The 17,500-nt window shown below is 42.2% G+C and overlaps 1 protein-coding gene and 1 long non-coding RNA gene across 8 annotated transcripts in view; one reads left to right on the plus strand and one right to left on the minus strand.

Moving 5' to 3' along the window:
- Positions 1–1,016, minus strand: part of LOC133640449 (uncharacterized) — a 39,109-nt gene extending 38,093 nt beyond the window's left edge. The window contains exon 1 of the long non-coding RNA XR_009824152.1: positions 594–1,016. This is a non-coding gene — a long non-coding RNA (uncharacterized LOC133640449). The remainder of the gene's footprint in view (positions 1–593) is intronic.
- The window catches only part of heca (hdc homolog, cell cycle regulator), a 42,437-nt gene that overhangs the window by 22,678 nt on the left and 2,259 nt on the right, over positions 1–17,500 (plus strand). The window contains exons 4-6 of one of the 7 annotated variants that reach the window (XM_062033864.1): positions 13,012–13,106; positions 16,730–16,774; positions 16,872–17,500. The exon at positions 16,872–17,500 is cut by the window's right edge and continues 2,259 nt beyond it. In XM_062033864.1, the coding sequence (XP_061889848.1) occupies positions 13,012–13,106; positions 16,730–16,747 (113 nt within the window). In that variant the 3' untranslated portion in view covers positions 16,748–16,774; positions 16,872–17,500. Of the gene's footprint in view, positions 1–10,839; positions 10,995–11,061; positions 12,273–13,011; positions 13,488–16,729 lie in introns of those variants that run through there. The other 6 variants (XM_062033862.1, XM_062033863.1, XM_062033859.1 and 3 more) reach the window with 6 other exon arrangements.

Genomic DNA, 17,500 nt, shown 5'->3' on the forward strand with positions numbered 1-17,500 from the left:
ATATATAAGTCGCACTGGAGTACAAGTCGCATTTTTTGGGGAAATGTATTTGATAAAACCCAACACCAAGAATAGACATTTGAAAGACAATTTAAAATAAATAAAGAATAGTGAACAACAGGCTGAATAAGTGTACGTTATATGAGGCATAAATAACCAACTGAGAACGTGCCTGGTATGTTAACGTAACATATTATGGTAAGAGTCACTCAAGTAACTATAACATGTAGAACATGCTATATGTTTACCAAACAATCTGTCACTCCTAATCCCTAAATCCCATGAAATCTTATACGTCTAGTCTCTTACGTGAATGAGCTAAATAATATTATTTGATATTTTACGGTAATGTGTTAATAATTTCACACATAAGTCGCTCCTGAGTATAAGTCGCACCCCCGGCCAAACTATGAAAAAAACTGCGAATTATAGTCCGAAAAATACGATAGTGTTATAGTTATTATAAGGGCTAACGCAGGGGAACTATTTTAGTGGCGCCGTGATCACTAGCTAAGCTTATGCTGCTATATTAACATATTACGAGCTAGTGAGCTAGTTAAAGTTAATTCGAGATTATAAACCACGCCTCTCACCTGTATAGTAGAAGGTTGTTGTTACAGCGTGGTCGCATTTTACTCCGTGGATCGTTCTCCCAAGATGCAGACGGAAACTCCGGAGGCAAGGTGCAGGCAAGAAGATGATTTATTTTCATAAATTCAGGCAGGAATACTAAAATACAGAAAAGCGTTCCAATAGCATGGCAGCCGTGGCGAAGCTTAGCTCATGAACTAGAATCAAGAATCATAGAATTACTCAACGTAACGTTTTGCAGGAGACAGCCAGTCTGATTGTGGCGAAAAACAGGAATATAAGTAGCTCTCTGATTAGTTCCCAGGAGCAGGTGTGTGTCCCGAACACTAATCAGAGACAGGTGAAACTAATCAGCACCCATTGTAACCAAAACACACAAACCCAGGGGTGCTGAAACAGAAATAAGGTAGTCAAAAACTGAACAAAACATGATCTGGGCAACGGGTCATAACAGTTGTGGCCATAAACCGAGAAGTTTCCAGCAGGCATAAGACATTAAAACAATGTTGAGAACTTGTTAAATCAGGTCCTGACGTTGAGCAACTCAAACCTAACGTTGAAACAACCTGCCTTTCGACGACGTTTAATCAATGTTGGGTTCTGATGCTAATTTGACCATTGAATTTTGGTCATTTCCTAACTTATATTCTACAACACGTACATGTGTAGTTATAATTATATGCTTTTACATGTAATTGTATTGAATTGTGGACCCCAGGAAGACTAGTGGGTTGTTGAGGCAACCAGCTAATGGGGATCCTTAATAAAAAATAAAAATCAAACACAACCACGACGTTGAAACAACATGCTTTTTGACGACGTTTACTCAATGTCAGGTGGTGATGTTGATTTGACCATTGAAATGTGGTCATTTGCCAACCAACAACGTGGATCCAACGTTGTCTCAATTTAAAAAATACAACTATTTTGCAACGTCGTTTCAAAGTCAGTTCTAAAGGACATGTATGTATAATCAACGTTGTATCAATGTCTTGTGCCTGCTGGGATGGTCAACTTTGACATGCAACTTAGACCCGGAGATGGCGAGAGACACGAAAAGAAGCTCGTTTGCGCCCACCTACAGGGGGTCTCCAACAATTACCGGTGATACAGTAACTACCAAATGTTCAAATGATATTTTCTGCAACTCTTAATAGTTGTATAAATGCTACATTCTGACATTATGCTTCTATTTAATGACAAATGATAAGAGTATAGCATAGAGATAAAGACGGCGTGGCGCAGTTGGGATGGTGGCCGTGTCAGCAACCTGAGGGTTCCTGGTTCAATCCCCACCTTCTACCAACCTTGTCACATTCGTTGTGTCCTTGAGCAAGACACTTCACCCTTGCTCCTGATGGGTGGTGGTTATGGCAGCTATGTGGAAATAGTGTCAAAGGGCTTTGAGTACCTTGAAGGTAGAGAAGCGCTATACAAGCATAACCCATTTACCATAAGATTTCATTTAAATACACATAAAAGAAGAATATCTCACTTCTCCTTTTTTTTTAAAATCTCAAAGTACTGTATTTTTTGGACTATAAGGCTTTTCATTTTTTCAAAAATCGACATGGGCCCTGGGCTTTTGCAAAGTTAAGTTAAGTTAAAGTTAAAGTACCAATGATTGTCACACACACATTAGGTGTGGTGAAATTTGTCCTCTGCATTTGACCCATCCCCTTCATCACCCCCTGGGAGGTGAGGGGAGCAGTGGGCAGCAGCGGTGCCGCGCCCGGGAATCATTTTTGGTGATTTAACCCCCAATTCCAACCCTTGATGCTGAGTGCCAAGCAGGGAGGTAATGGGTCCCATTTTTATAGTCTTTGGTATGACTCGGCCGGGGTTTGAACTCACAACCTACCAATCTCAGGGCGGACACTCTAACCATTGATTTGTCATTTAAATATGTAAGTTACAAAAATGTTAAGATGAAATAATGTGAAATGTCCAACAATAAGGTTGCATGAATCAAAAGAAGAATATCTAGGACGGGGGTCAGGAAGCCGCGGCTCTTTAGCTTTTAAAAAAAATGTATGGAAATGGCCAAAAAATGTGGTGAAAAATAGTTTTTTTTGTTGCAATATGGTTTCTGTAGGAGGACAAACATAACACAAACCTTCCTAATTGTTAGAAAGCTCACTGTTTAATATGTTTGTGCTTCACTGATGACAGTATTTGGCCAGCGCCGTTTTGTCCTACTAATTTCAACGGCCCTTGAACTCACCATTGTGTGGACTGTGACTCAACAGTTTGTTTACGTGTACAACTTTCTCCGACGCTGCCACAGAAAGACGTGTTTTTGTGCCACTCCTTGTTTGTCTCATTTTGTCCACCAAACGTTCTATGCTGTGCGTGATAGGACAAAGTGAAGTGAAGTGAAGTGAATTCTATTTATATAGCGCTTTTCTCTAGTGACTCAAAGCGCTTTACATAGTGAAACCCCAATATCTAAGTTACATTTAAACCAGTGTGGGTGGCACTGAGAGCAGGTGGGTAAAGTGTCTTGCCCAAGGACACAACGGCAGTGACTAGGATGGCCGAAGCGGGGATCGAACCTGCAACCCTCAGGTTGATGGCACGGCCACTCTACCAACCGAGCTATACCGCCCCAAAAGGGAAGCTTTTTTGTTGTTATCGTTATTGTGTTAATCAGGCATATATGGTCACTGCTTGACTGCAAGCTAATCGATGCTAACATGCTATTTAGGCTAGCTGTGTGTACATATTGCATCATTATGCCTCATTTGTAGGTATATTTGAGCTCATTTAATATCCTTTACGTGTGTGTATTTAGTTTCTTCTTCCATGTTTCATGACACATTATCCGTATGTATAATTGGCTGCATTTCTCATAGTCGTTTGTGCGCCATGTTGTTCCAGACCACAGCAAACATTACCCAGCCTGCAAAGATTTGTAATAAATCCATGAGAAGACAGTCTGACATTTCCTTTAAGTTGGACACACACATCTTTACCTTTAGCCCTTTCCAGGAGTTATCACAACCTCTGAGAAGTTTTACTAATGTTTTCCAATGTTGTAAAAATGTGTAGAATAAATATTACATTTCAAAATTCCTCACAACGAAGATTTGCGTCAGCCTGCGACACATAGTCCTTTTGATAGTAGGCTAATATAGACACTTACATCATGTGTTGCCTTCATTATAACACTTACATAAGGCTTTTATTTTTTTGCCGCTCCAGACTGATTACTTTTTTGTATTTTTGGTCCAATATGGCTCTTTCAACATTTTTGGGTTGCCAGACCCCTGATCTAAGACTACCTACCTCCCTCCCCCGTATCAAAAAAATGCAAAATGGTTCGCTCCACCTCGAACTCCTTCACCAACAAGAAGAAAGGTATACAAAATAAAATCAAACTATTGGTGGCAGCATCGGAGAAAGTTATGTACAAGTTGGCATGTCATTGTCCACAGCTGTGGTGCGTTTAAGGACCCTCGGTTGAAAGTTAGAAACAGAGGCGTCGCTCATTTTTAAAGGCAGGGGGAAGCTTCACCCCCGTTATAAAATACTAATGATGTGTTATTATGATCCATGCTCCCACTGATGATAATCAGACAAAACAATAAGCTAATAATGCAGGATGTAACTGTTACCCATCTGCCCCGGAACATAAATTACTCCTGCATAACGTTTCTTTGATGTGCCGTTTGGCCCTCACACGCTTTGATATGTACAATGCCTCATTTGCATAATTATGAAAGGATCATTTTCAACGAGCTTCGAAGGCTTTTGGGGGGATTGATTGAGTTGACAGGGTAAATGCTGCTCAAAAAGGTTCATTATTATGTCTTCTTATTCGTTTACTTTTTCAAATGTTCTTGTAATCAGACCGCGTTTCCGGTATATTGGAAGGAATTTTGACCCGACGTCACCTGCGGTCGTCTTCAGAAGGGCCCCTTCCAAACACGGCAGGTAGAAATTCCATCGAATATCCCGAAAATACGGTCTGATTACAAGAAAATGAGAAAAAGTGACGGGGTTATTTGTGTAGTTTATTTGTAAAATAGCTCATATGTACGAGAGGCAGCCCCAGGTATGATGTTTTTGTGGTTTTATTTCCTACACGATTGTGTTCTACGGGAAGATGATGAAATCAGATCTGTGAAAGATGGCGGACCATGAAGGCACCAGCCAGGACGTCCATTTTCCTAGCGCTAGCATCAATGCTAATGTTTGTACTTGCAAACGTATTTGTGTATATTATTATTATAATACTATGATGTAATAGTATTGTCTGTATTGCCAATAATTCCTTTACATACACTAAGATCAATCAAACACACTGTGCTGTGGCATTGGTGATATAGTGGTTAGCATAGCTTCCTTCCAAGCAGTTGACCCGGGTTCGATTCCCGGCCAATGCATGGCTTGTGCTATTTACCATGAATTGATATTGGGGTGTTACCATTTAGTGGACAATTGTACGGAATATGTACTGTACTGTGCAATCTACTAATGCAAGTCTCAATCAATCAATCTGTAGTTTATACATGAAATAAAACATATATAAACAATATAATATAGCTAGCGATTAGCGCTTGATTTGCCTGCTAGCAAGCACACGAGTTGTCAGCTAGTGATTAGCGTGCTGAGTCAGCTAGCGATTACCGCGACAGTTGCCAGCTGGCATTTAGTGCTCTCGTGGTCAGCTTGCGACAAACCAACCAGGTGTTTAGCGTGCTAAACGCTGACAACCGGGTGTTAATCGCGAGCTGACCAACCGGTGCGGTAATTGCCAGCTGACAACTGGTGCATTGATCGTTAGCTGACATGTAGCATGCTATTCGCTAAGTGTCAGCTAGCGATTAGCGTGCTAGTTGCCAGTTAGCGTGCTTAACGTTGCCAAGTGGTGTGTCAATTTCTAGCTGACACGTAGTGCGCTAATTGCTAAGTGTCCGCTCGTGATTAGCGCACCGGTTGTCAGCTAGCGTTGATTGTGCTAGTTGCCTGCTGACAACTGGTGTGTTAATCGCTGGCTGACAGCTGGCACACACTAATCACTAGTCGACAACTATGTGCATTAATCGCAAGCTGACACGTAGCGCGCTAATCGCTTAGTGTCAGTTAATGATTAGCGTGCCAGTTGTCAGCTAGCGATTAGCGTGCACGTTGCCAGTTAGCGTTAACTGGTGTGTTCATTCCTCGCTGACAACTGCTGCATCAATTGCTAGCTGACAGGTAGTGTGCTAATTGCTGAGTGTCAGCTAGTGTGCTGACAACTGTGAATTATATTTATATAGCGCTTTTTCTCTAGTGACTCAAAGCGCTTTTACATAGTGAAACCTAATATCTAAGTTACATTTAAACCAGTGTGGGTGGCACTGGGAGCAGGTGGGTAAAGTGTCTTGCCCAAGGACACAACGGCAGTGACTAGGACGGCGGAAGCGGGGATCGAACCTGGAACCCTCAAGTTGCTGGCACGGCCACTCTACCAACCAAGCTTTACCGCCCCAACTGGTGTGTAAATTGCTCGCTGACAACCGGCACACTAATCGCTAGCAATCGCGAGCTGACACGTAGCGCGCTAATCACTACGTGTCCGCTAGCAATTAGCAGCCCAATTGTCAGCTAGCGATCAGCGTGCCAGTTGCCAGCAAAGGTGCTAAACGCTTACAACTGGAGTGGTAATCGCTCGCTGACAACTAGCACGCTAATCGCTAGCCGACAACTGGTGCATTAATCGCTAGCGGGCAGGTAACGCGCTAACTTGAACTGTTAATTGCTATCTGCAAACTGGTGTGCTTATCACTAGGTGACAACCGGGATGTTAATCGATAGATAACAATCAATAGCTGGCTAGTTCTCAGCTAGCGATTAGCTCAGCCAATTGTCAGCTAGCGATTAGCGGCACTATTATGTAAGTAGTGAAGTGAATTATTTTTATATAGCGCTTTTCTCTAGTGACTCAAAGCGCTTTTATATAGTGAAACCCATGATCTAAGTTACATTTAAACCAGTGTGGGTGGCACTGGGAGCAGGTGGGTAAAGTGTCTTGCCCAAGGACACAACGGCAGTGACTAGGATGGCGGAAGCGGGGATCGAACCTGGAACCCTCAAGTTGCTGGCACGGCCACTCTACCAACCGAGCTATACCGCCCCAACTGGTGTGTAAATTGCTCGCTGACAACCGGCACACTAATCGCTAGCAATCGCGAGCTGACACGTGGCGCGCTAATCACTACGTGTCCGCTAGCAATTAGCAGCCCAATTGTCAGCTAGCGATCAGCGTGCTAGTTGCCAGCAAAGGTGCTAAACGCTTACAACTGGAGTGGTAATCGCTCGCTGACAACTAGCACGCTAATCGCTAGCCGACAACTGGTGCATTAATCGCTAGCGGGCAGGTAACGCGCTATCCGCTATGTGTCGGCTAGCGATGAGCGTGGCTGCTGCCAGCTCGCACGCTCAACGCTGACAATTTGAACTGTTAATTGCTATCTGCAAACTGGTGTGCTTATCACTAGGTGACAACCGGGATGTTAATCGATAGATAACAATCAATAGCTGGCTAGCTCAGCCAATTGTCAGCTAGCGATTAGCGGCACTATTATGTAAGTAGTGAAGTGAATTATTTTTATATAGCGCTTTTCTCTAGTGACTCAAAGCGCTTTTATATAGTGAAACCCATTATCTAAGTTACATTTAAACCAGTGTGGGTGGCACTGGGAGCAGGTGGGTAAAGTGTCTTGCCCAAGGACACAACGGCAGTGACTAGGATGGCGGAAGCGGGGATCGAACCTGGAACCCTCAAGTTGCTGGCACGGCCACTCTACCAACCGAGCTATACCGCCCCAACTGGTGTGTAAATTGCTCGCTGACAACCGGCACACTAATCGCTAGCAATCGCGAGCTGACACGTAGCGCGCTAATCACTACGTGTCCGCTAGCAATTAGCAGCCCAATTGTCAGCTAGCGATCAGCGTGCTAGTTGCCAGCAAAGGTGCTAAACGCTTACAACTGGAGTGGTAATCGCTCGCTGACAACTAGCACGCTAATCGCTAGCCGACAACTGGTGCATTAATCGCTAGCGGGCAGGTAACGCGCTAACTTGAACTGTTAATTGCTACCTGCAAACTGGTGTGCTTATCACTAGGTGACAACCGGGATGTTAATCGATAGATAACAATCAATAGCTGGCTAGTTCTCAGCTAGCAATTAGCTCAGCCAATTGTCAGCTAGCGATTAGCGGCACTATTATGTAAGTAGTGAAGTGAATTATTTTTATATAGCGCTTTTCTCTAGTGACTCAAAGCGCTTTTATATAGTGAAACCCATTATCTAAGTTACATTTAAACCAGTGTGGGTGGCACTGGGAGCAGGTGGGTAAAGTGTCTTGCCCAAGGACACAACGGCAGTGACTAGGATGGCGGAAGCGGGACTCGAACCTGGAACCCTCAAGTTGCTGGCACGGCCACTCTACCAACCGAGCTTTACCGCCCCAACTGGTGTGTAAATTGCTCGCTGACAACCGGCACACTAATCGCTAGCAATCGCGAGCTGACACGTTGCGCGCTAATCACTACGTGTCCGCTAGCAATTAGCAGCCCAATTGTCAGCTAGCGATCAGCGTGCTAGTTGCCAGCAAAGGTGCTAAACGCTTACAACTGGAGTGGTAATCGCTCGCTGACAACTAGCACGCTAATCGCTAGCCGACAACTGGTGCATTAATCGCGAGCGGGCAGGTAACGCGCTATCCGCTATGTGTCGGCTAGCGATGAGCGTGGCTGCTGCCAGCTCGCACGCTCAACGCTGACAATTTGAACTGTTAATTGCTATCTGCAAACTGGTGTGCTTATCACTAGGTGACAACCGGGATGTTAATCGATAGATAACAATCAATAGCTGGCTAGCTCAGCCAATTGTCAGCTAGCGATTAGCGGCACTATTATGTAAGTAGTGAAGTGAATTATTTTTATATAGCGCTTTTCTCTAGTGACTCAAAGCGCTTTTATATAGTGAAACCCATTATCTAAGTTACATTTAAACCAGTGTGGGTGGCACTGGGAGCAGGTGGGTAAAGTGTCTTGCCCAAGGACACAACGGCAGTGACTAGGATGGCGGAAGCGGGGATCGAACCTGGAACCCTCAAGTTGCTGGCACGGCCACTCTACCAACCGAGCTATACCGCCCCAACTGGTGTGTAAATTGCTCGCTGACAACCGGCACACTAATCGCTAGCAATCGCGAGCTGACACGTAGCGCGCTAATCACTACGTGTCCGCTAGCAATTAGCAGCCCAATTGTCAGCTAGCGATCAGCGTGCTAGTTGCCAGCAAAGGTGCTAAACGCTTACAACTGGAGTGGTAATCGCTCGCTGACAACTAGCACGCTAATCGCTAGCCGACAACTGGTGCATTAATCGCTAGCGGGCAGGTAACGCGCTAACTTGAACTGTTAATTGCTACCTGCAAACTGGTGTGCTTATCACTAGGTGACAACCGGGATGTTAATCGATAGATAACAATCAATAGCTGGCTAGTTCTCAGCTAGCAATTAGCTCAGCCAATTGTCAGCTAGCGATTAGCGGCACTATTATGTAAGTAGTGAAGTGAATTATTTTTATATAGCGCTTTTCTCTAGTGACTCAAAGCGCTTTTATATAGTGAAACCCATTATCTAAGTTACATTTAAACCAGTGTGGGTGGCACTGGGAGCAGGTGGGTAAAGTGTCTTGCCCAAGGACACAACGGCAGTGACTAGGATGGCGGAAGCGGGACTCGAACCTGGAACCCTCAAGTTGCTGGCACGGCCACTCTACCAACCGAGCTTTACCGCCCCAACTGGTGTGTAAATTGCTCGCTGACAACCGGCACACTAATCGCTAGCAATCGCGAGCTGACACGTTGCGCGCTAATCACTACGTGTCCGCTAGCAATTAGCAGCCCAATTGTCAGCTAGCGATCAGCGTGCTAGTTGCCAGCAAAGGTGCTAAACGCTTACAACTGGAGTGGTAATCGCTCGCTGACAACTAGCACGCTAATCGCTAGCCGACAACTGGTGCATTAATCGCGAGCGGGCAGGTAACGCGCTAACTTGAACTGTTAATTGCTATCTGCAAACTGGTGTGCTTATCACTAGGTGACAACCGGGATGTTAATCGATAGATAACAATCAATAGCTGGCTAGTTCTCAGCTAGCGATTAGCTCAGCCAATTGTCAGCTAGCGATTAGCGGCACTATTATGTAAGTAGTGAAGTGAATTATTTTTATATAGCGCTTTTCTCTAGTGACTCAAAGCGCTTTTATGTAGTGAAACCCATTATCTAAGTTACATTTAAACCAGTGTGGGTGGCACTGGGAGCAGGTGGGTAAAGTGTCTTGCCCAAGGACACAACGGCAGTGACTAGGATGGCGGAAGCGGGACTCGAACCTGGAACCCTCAAGTTGCTGGCACGGCCACTCTACCAACCGAGCTTTACCGCCCCAACTGGTGTGTAAATTGCTCGCTGACAACCGGCACACTAATCGCTAGCAATCGCGAGCTGACACGTAGCGCGCTAATCCCTACGTGTCCGCTAGCAATTAGCAGCCCAATTGTCAGCTAGCGATCAGCGTGCTAGTTGCCAGCAAAGGTGCTAAACGCTTACAACTGGAGTGGTAATCGCTCGCTGACAACTAGCACGCTAATCGCTAGCCGACAACTGGTGCATTAATCGCGAGCGGGCAGGTAACGCGCTAACTTGAACTGTTAATTGCTATCTGCAAACTGGTGTGCTTATCACTAGGTGACAACCGGGATGTTAATCGATAGATAACAATCAATAGCTGGCTAGTTCTCAGCTAGCGATTAGCTCAGCCAATTGTCAGCTAGCGATTAGCGGCACTATTATGTAAGTAGTGAAGGGAATTATTTTTATATAGCGCTTTTCTCTAGCGACTCAAAGCGCTTTTATATAGTGAAACCCATTATCTAAGTTACATTTAAACCAGTGTGGGTGGCACTGGGAGCAGGTGGGTAAAGTGTCTTGCCCAAGGACACAACGGCAGTGACTAGGACGGCGGAAGCGGGACTCGAACCTGGAACCCTCAAGTTGCTGGCACGGCCACTCTACCAACCGAGCTATGCCGCCCCTTACTATTATACAATATTACATCATCGTATACATGCTGCATAAGTGGGGTGTCTCCCCCTCAATCCCTCCATCTGTTTGGGGGTCCTTGGCCTGGAGAAGAAGACCCCCCCCCCCCGTCACCCCACCGCTGACCAGCTGTGTTGCTCCCCACCAGGCAGGCTGATGCACCTGTACGCCGTGTGCGTGGACTGTCTGGAGGGCGTCCACAAGATCGTATGCATCAAGTGCAAGTCCCGCTGGGACGGCAGCTGGCACCAGCTGGGCACGGTGTACACCTACGACATCCTGGCCGCGTCACCCTGTTGCCAGGTAAGCGCCGGTCGGCATGACGTGGACACCGTATGGGACTAGCGTGTCACCTCCCGCCCCCCCGCAGGCTCGTCTCAACTGCAAACACTGCGGGAAGCCGGTGGTGGACGTGCGCGTGGGGATGCAGTATTTCTCCGAGTACAGCAACGTCCAGCAGTGTCCTCACTGCGGCAACCTGGACTACCACTTTGTCAAACCCTTCTCCTCCTACAAAGTACTGGAGGCGTATTGACAAATGTTGCCACGCACGCTGCTTGTCCTTTCTTTCTTTTTTTTTTACTCTTTAGGAAAGTTTCTATTTTCGGGACGTATGATGCGTTGATGTCTTAGGTCAGGGGTCGGCAACCCAAAATGTTGAAAGAGCCATATTGGACCAAAAAAACAAAAACAAATCTGTCTGGAGCCGCACAAAATTAAAAGCCATATTACATGTGTCATGAGATATACATTTAATTAAGAGGACTTAAAGGAAACTAAATTAGCTCAAACATAGCTACAAATTAGGCATAATGATGCAATATGTACATATAGCTAGCCTAAATAGCATGTTAGCATCGATTAGCTTGCAGTCATGCAGTGACCAAATATGTCTGATTAGCACTTCACACAAGTCAATAACATCAACAAAACTCACCTTTGCGCACTCATGCTCGACGTTAAAAGTGTGGTGGACAAAATGAGACAGAAAAAGAAGTGGCATAAAACACGTCCTAGAAAGTCGGAGAAAGTTATGCATGTAAACAGACTATACGGTGAGTTCAAGGACCGCCAAAATAAGTACGACAAAACGGCGCTCGCCAAATACTTGAATCAGTGAAGCATATTTAATATAAACAGTGTGATTTAAAACAATTACGGAGGTTTGTGTCATGTTTGTCCTCCTACAGAAACCATACTAAAATAAAAAAAAATGATTTTTTTTTTCCCCTCATCTTTTTCCATTCTTCATACATTTTTGAAAAATCTCCAGAGAGCCACTAGGGCGGCGCTAAAGAGCCGCATGCGGCTCTAGAGCCGCGGGTTGCCGACCCCCGTCTTAGGTTCTTACTTATTTTTATTTTTGTTTTAATTTTTTTTTTTTTTTTAAATGTACACACCGAGCAGTTCCGAGACGACGTCGATCTGTGACAAGTGAATGTACCTGGAAGACAAATGACATCTTTATTTTTACCAAAAAACAACATTGTTGTCGAATAAAAGGCGAGATACGTGAATGTGTAAATTTTTTTTCTCTCATTAGGTACTCAATTCAAAAATATTCAACAACATTTTTTTTTATAAAATGTCAATGGACTTGAAGCTTTTTTTTTTAAAGAAAAAGAGCCAAGAGTTCCGTTTCCACGCGGCAGGCAATGAATACATTTTTTAAATTTTATTTATTTTATTCTGTTAATGTTATGTACTAAAAATTTAATTATTGCTAGATATCGGCAAAAAGCCATTATCGGACATCCCTACTTATAACAGTAAATAATATACCAGTACATATATATATATAGTCCTGCGATGAGGTGGCGACTTGTCCAGGGTGTACCCCGCCTTCCGCCCGATTGTAGCTGAGATAGGCTCCAGCGCCCCCCGCGACCCCGAAGGGAATAAGTGGTAGAAAATGGATGGATGGATGTGGTATTTTTTTGAATTTTTTTTTTACTGTTGTGGGTTGTAATACACTTTTCCACCACTTGTGGCAGTAATGACAACATCCAACAAACAGAAGAAGTCTGGGGCTGAAGTCATAGAGAAGTTTCTTCAGCGCAAAAATGATGACTAAAGTGGTGTTTGTTTTTTTCCCTGGTTTTGACAGTTTGTTTTGAAACACAAAAATATACAAATTTTTAAATATTTATACATTTATTTTTATTCTAGTCCCTTCTTTTGCAGCATTTTTATAATCAGCCTGAACTAAGCCTTGATAATAATACACAAGGTGTATCCTGTTAAACCAGAATTAGGTCAGATTTGATATATTAAATAAATATATCCATGCATCTATGTTTTTCCGCTTATCCGAGGTCAGGTCGCGGGGGCAGCAGCCCAAGCAAAGAAAGCCAGACTTCCCTCTCCCCAGCCACTTCGTCCAGCTCCTCCCGGGGGATCCCGAGGCGTTACCAGGTCAGTTGGGAGGCACAGTCCCCCACAACGTGTCCTGGGTCTTCCCCGTGGCCTCCTACCGGTCAAACGTGCCCTTAACACCTCCCTAGGCAGGCGTTCGGGTGGCATCCTGACCAGATGCCCGAAACCACCTCACCTGGCTCCTCTCGATGTGGAGGAGCAGCTAAAATCAAGAGTAAGATTACTAACTCAGTACTAATATTTGAGTGGGACCCGGGCCCCGAGAACAAAAAGTTCAAGAACCCCTGAATTATTGGAGATGTTTTAATCCCCCGTGTATTAATTTTTGTCAAAAAAGTAATGTTTGAGTAAAATTTCCTTAAAATGATTTCACACCAAAAATATTTTTTGAAATTTTTTCAAATCAAAATGTTCTCGACAACTGGTAGATTTCGACAACTGGTAGATTGCAATAAAAAGCATAAATATGCGTATGTATATATATATATACATGTGTACACACATATATACATTCATATACATCAGGGGTGTCCAAAGTGCGGCCCGGGGGCCATTTGCGGCCCGCAGCTAATTGTTTACCGGCCCGCCACACATTCTGCAAAAATTGCAAAATTGATAATATTGCAAAAATTTAAAAAAACATTTTAAAAAACGTGGAATGAGGTGAAATCTAACAAGAAAAAGTTGCAATGTTGACACAGAGCTGCCATGCAGGCTGTTTTTTTTTCTTTTGTCTTTGTTTATTTTTCTTTTTTTTTGCCATTGCTAAAAAAAAAAAAAAAAGACAAAAAATCTATGTTATAATGAATTATTACTTAAAAAATATCACTTTAAAATGTTTTATGTGGAAAAAATATTGCATATATTGTGTGGTGGCCATTAAAAAAACATCAAGTTTTATTTGACAAAAGAGTATAATACAAACAAAATAATAGTTCAAACGTAAAATCGACAGATATATCTGAAGTTGATCTCGTAATTTAAGTGTTAAAAGTAAAAAAATAATAATAAAAATTTATGAGTGGGGGACCTTTTGGATCCCAAATATATTTAGTAGGATTTTATTTATTATTTATTTTACTTTTCACTGTGATTACTCAAAAATATTAAAGAATTAAAATCAATGGTGTCCTGCATTATTGATCTTTTAGGGCTCTAATTACTAAATACTGCATATTTCAGTTTTACTATAAAAAACTAAGTTGTCTTTGACAGAAAAGGCAGTAAAATTTCCTTAAAATGATTTCACACCAAAAATATTTTTTGAAATTTTTTCAAATCAAAATGTTCTCGACAACTGGTAGATTGCAATAAAAAGCATAAATATGTATATGTATATATATATATACATGTGTACACACATATATACATTCATATACATCAGGGGTGTCCAAAGTGCGGCCCGGGGGCCATTTGCGGCCCGCAGCTAATTGTTTACCGGCCCGCCACACATTCTGCAAAAATTGCAAAATTGATAATATTGCAAAAATTAAAAAAAAACATTTTAAAAAAAGTGGAATGAGGTGAAATCTAACAAGAAAAAGTTGCAATGTTGACACAAAGCTGCCATGCAGGCTGTTTTTTTTTCTTTTGTCTTTGTTTAATTTTCTTTTTTTTGCCATTGCTAAAAAAAAAAAAAAAGACAAAAAATCTATGTTATAATGAATTATTACTTAAAAAATATCACTTTAAAATGTTTTATGTGGAAAAAATATTGCATATATTGTGTGGTGGCCATTAAAAAAACATCAAGTTTTATTTGACAAAAGAGTATAATACAAACAAAATAATAGTTCAAACGTAAAATCGACAGATATATCTGAAGTTGATCTCGTAATTTAAGTGTTAAAAGTAAAAAAATAATAATAAAAATGTATCACTTTATGAGTGGGGGACCTTTTGGATCCCAAATATATTTAGTAGGATTTTATTTAACTTTTCACTGTGATTACTCAAAAATATTAAAGAATTAAAATCAATGGTGTCCTGCATTATTGATCTTTTAGGGCTCTAATTACTAAATACTGCATATTTCAGTTTTACTATAAAAAACTAAGTTGTCTTTGACAGAAAAGGCATAAAACCTTTTTTTTTTTTTTTTACTTTATATCAACCTGAAGTTGATATAGAGATTTACTGTAAGCGTTAAATAAAAAATAATAATAATTTGACTTTTTTTTTTTACATTTTAATGACTGAGACCTTTTATGGTCCCCGGGAGCCCTAAAGGTTTAAAAAATAAATAAATCCATATTTGTTAAGGTTTTTAAAATGAAAAATATCAAAATGGCCTCCGCATGCTTAAATTTTTCCGTGTGCGGCCCTCAGTGGAAAAAGTTTGGACACCCCTGATATACATATATAACCGTGGCGGGCCATCAGAAACACATTTACGTCCTACCGCGCATTGAATCACATCAACAGTGTACAAAATGGGTTATTTTCTGCTGCACTTAAAAATCAATAAACCCGCATCAGCAATTAAAACATATCTTATGTGGTAGTGTCAAAATTAAAATTGCACAAAACATATTAAACGTGAAAAAATTAAGAAATAAAAAATTGGAACTCACAATTTGTAGCACCCATTCGACGGCGTATAAGCCAGTGGTGCACCCTGCTTTGAGTGGAAATGGTGGGCATTTCCCCATTTCATCGCCGACATGGTCTCACAAGATGTAGTTTCTCTTTAAATATCCTTGAAAATTGGCCTCGCAAATATATGTGTTGTCTTGCACACGAGGCGTGTTGGTTGACTTCTTAAAAGTTTACTCCACAGCGTGCTCATCAATAACACCCAGCAATGGCTACATTTGACCTAAACGGGGCTACTGCGGCATGCTGGGTAATGGAGTTCTTATGTTACCTGGCTCATAACATCACAAATATATATCTGCCACCTAATCAACGTTTGGCTCTCCTTCTTTGTGAGTCAACACTTCCTGCTTCCTGCTAAGTTGCAACTTGTGATTGGCTACTCACTTTGGAGTGACAAGTGAGTAGCCAATCACAGTCTCGTTAACATCAGGCTACCTAGATAGGCTACTGTCAACAACTTGTCATCTGATTGGCTATTGCAACTGTCTATCAACTGTATGTCCCCCTTCACTTACAGTGCACGGACGCCCGCATTGTTAATTCTTAAGGCCACGGGCAGATTTGGTACAGCATGGCAACATAAGCTAGCTGGATTCTGATTGGATAAAAACTCTAACCTACAAACAACAGCACCGGAAGGAGCACAGATTTTATTATAATAAAATCCCCTGAAGAGCAGGGAAACCTGCGAAACAGGCTTGTAGGGATGAAATAGCCTCTGTGTTTTTTCCTGACCTATCATATATATAATTATTATATTTGTCATAGATTGGTGTTTGCTAAACAGCCCCACCTTTGACTCATGACGAGTGATAGGTGTGCCTCAATGAGTGTGTGGCACACACACTGGCTGTATTGACACTGCACCGATACTGTTTTGGTGTTTCAGAGTCATTACATTTGACCTGCAAATAAAATGAATAGTATGCGCTTGTTTTTTAACAAAAGCTATGCAGAAATGATTATGAAAAAAACGCTACTCTGTTCAATAAACAGAAAAAAGAACATTTACCTTATTTGGCGCTATTGGATGAAAACACTTGAGAATGTTCCCTTTGTTTTAGTTCCGTTTAGATCGGTGATGGTGAGGAAACCCCATGTCAAATGCGGTAAGCCACTCCGACTTATTTCGGTGGAAGAAGTGCTTCTTGATGAACCCAGTTTGGCAGCTGTATCGGTAACATGTGTTTTTCTTCTCTCTTAAAGGGACACACACATCGAAGCTTCCAGACACGCAGTATCACTCGTTTTGCTTCAGTATCATTTCACCCACCCCTCGTCATTGCTGTGTGTGAGTGACAGGAAGAAAAGCACCGACCCACTCGTTGGTTTGTATGCATAAATATGAACACCAAAACTCCTTGAAGTGGTATCATTAAAAGGCCGAGCATTAATCATCAGGAGGCATGTATGAGACATCAATATAGAAGATTCAACTTTGCCGCCTTGAACCCCGCAAAATGACGCACCTCCATTCCAAAAGTTTCAGAACATTTCATATAGCAGTAATTATGTCTAACATATGTACACTACTGTACATGTAAACACATTTTTTTACATCCTTTGCTTTCATACGTATTGTTTTAGGGAGGTGACAATATGGAAAATGGGTTCAAAAATGACTTATTAAAATCTTTTAACCAAGTTTTTTTTCTATTTTAATGAAATAAAATACATAGACACACAATATACTAACATCAAATATTGTTCTGGTTTCTTAAGATATTTTTTTGTCTCGAGGTGTCAAACTCAAGGCAGTTCTGACCCGCCACATCATTTTATGTGGCCCGCGAAAGCCTGGACAAAAATGGTGTGAGGAGGCGTGGCCTGCGGAC

The sequence above is a fragment of the Entelurus aequoreus genome, linkage group LG23 (assembly GCF_033978785.1).
Source record: "Entelurus aequoreus isolate RoL-2023_Sb linkage group LG23, RoL_Eaeq_v1.1, whole genome shotgun sequence".
Taxonomy (NCBI): domain Eukaryota; kingdom Metazoa; phylum Chordata; class Actinopteri; order Syngnathiformes; family Syngnathidae; genus Entelurus; species Entelurus aequoreus.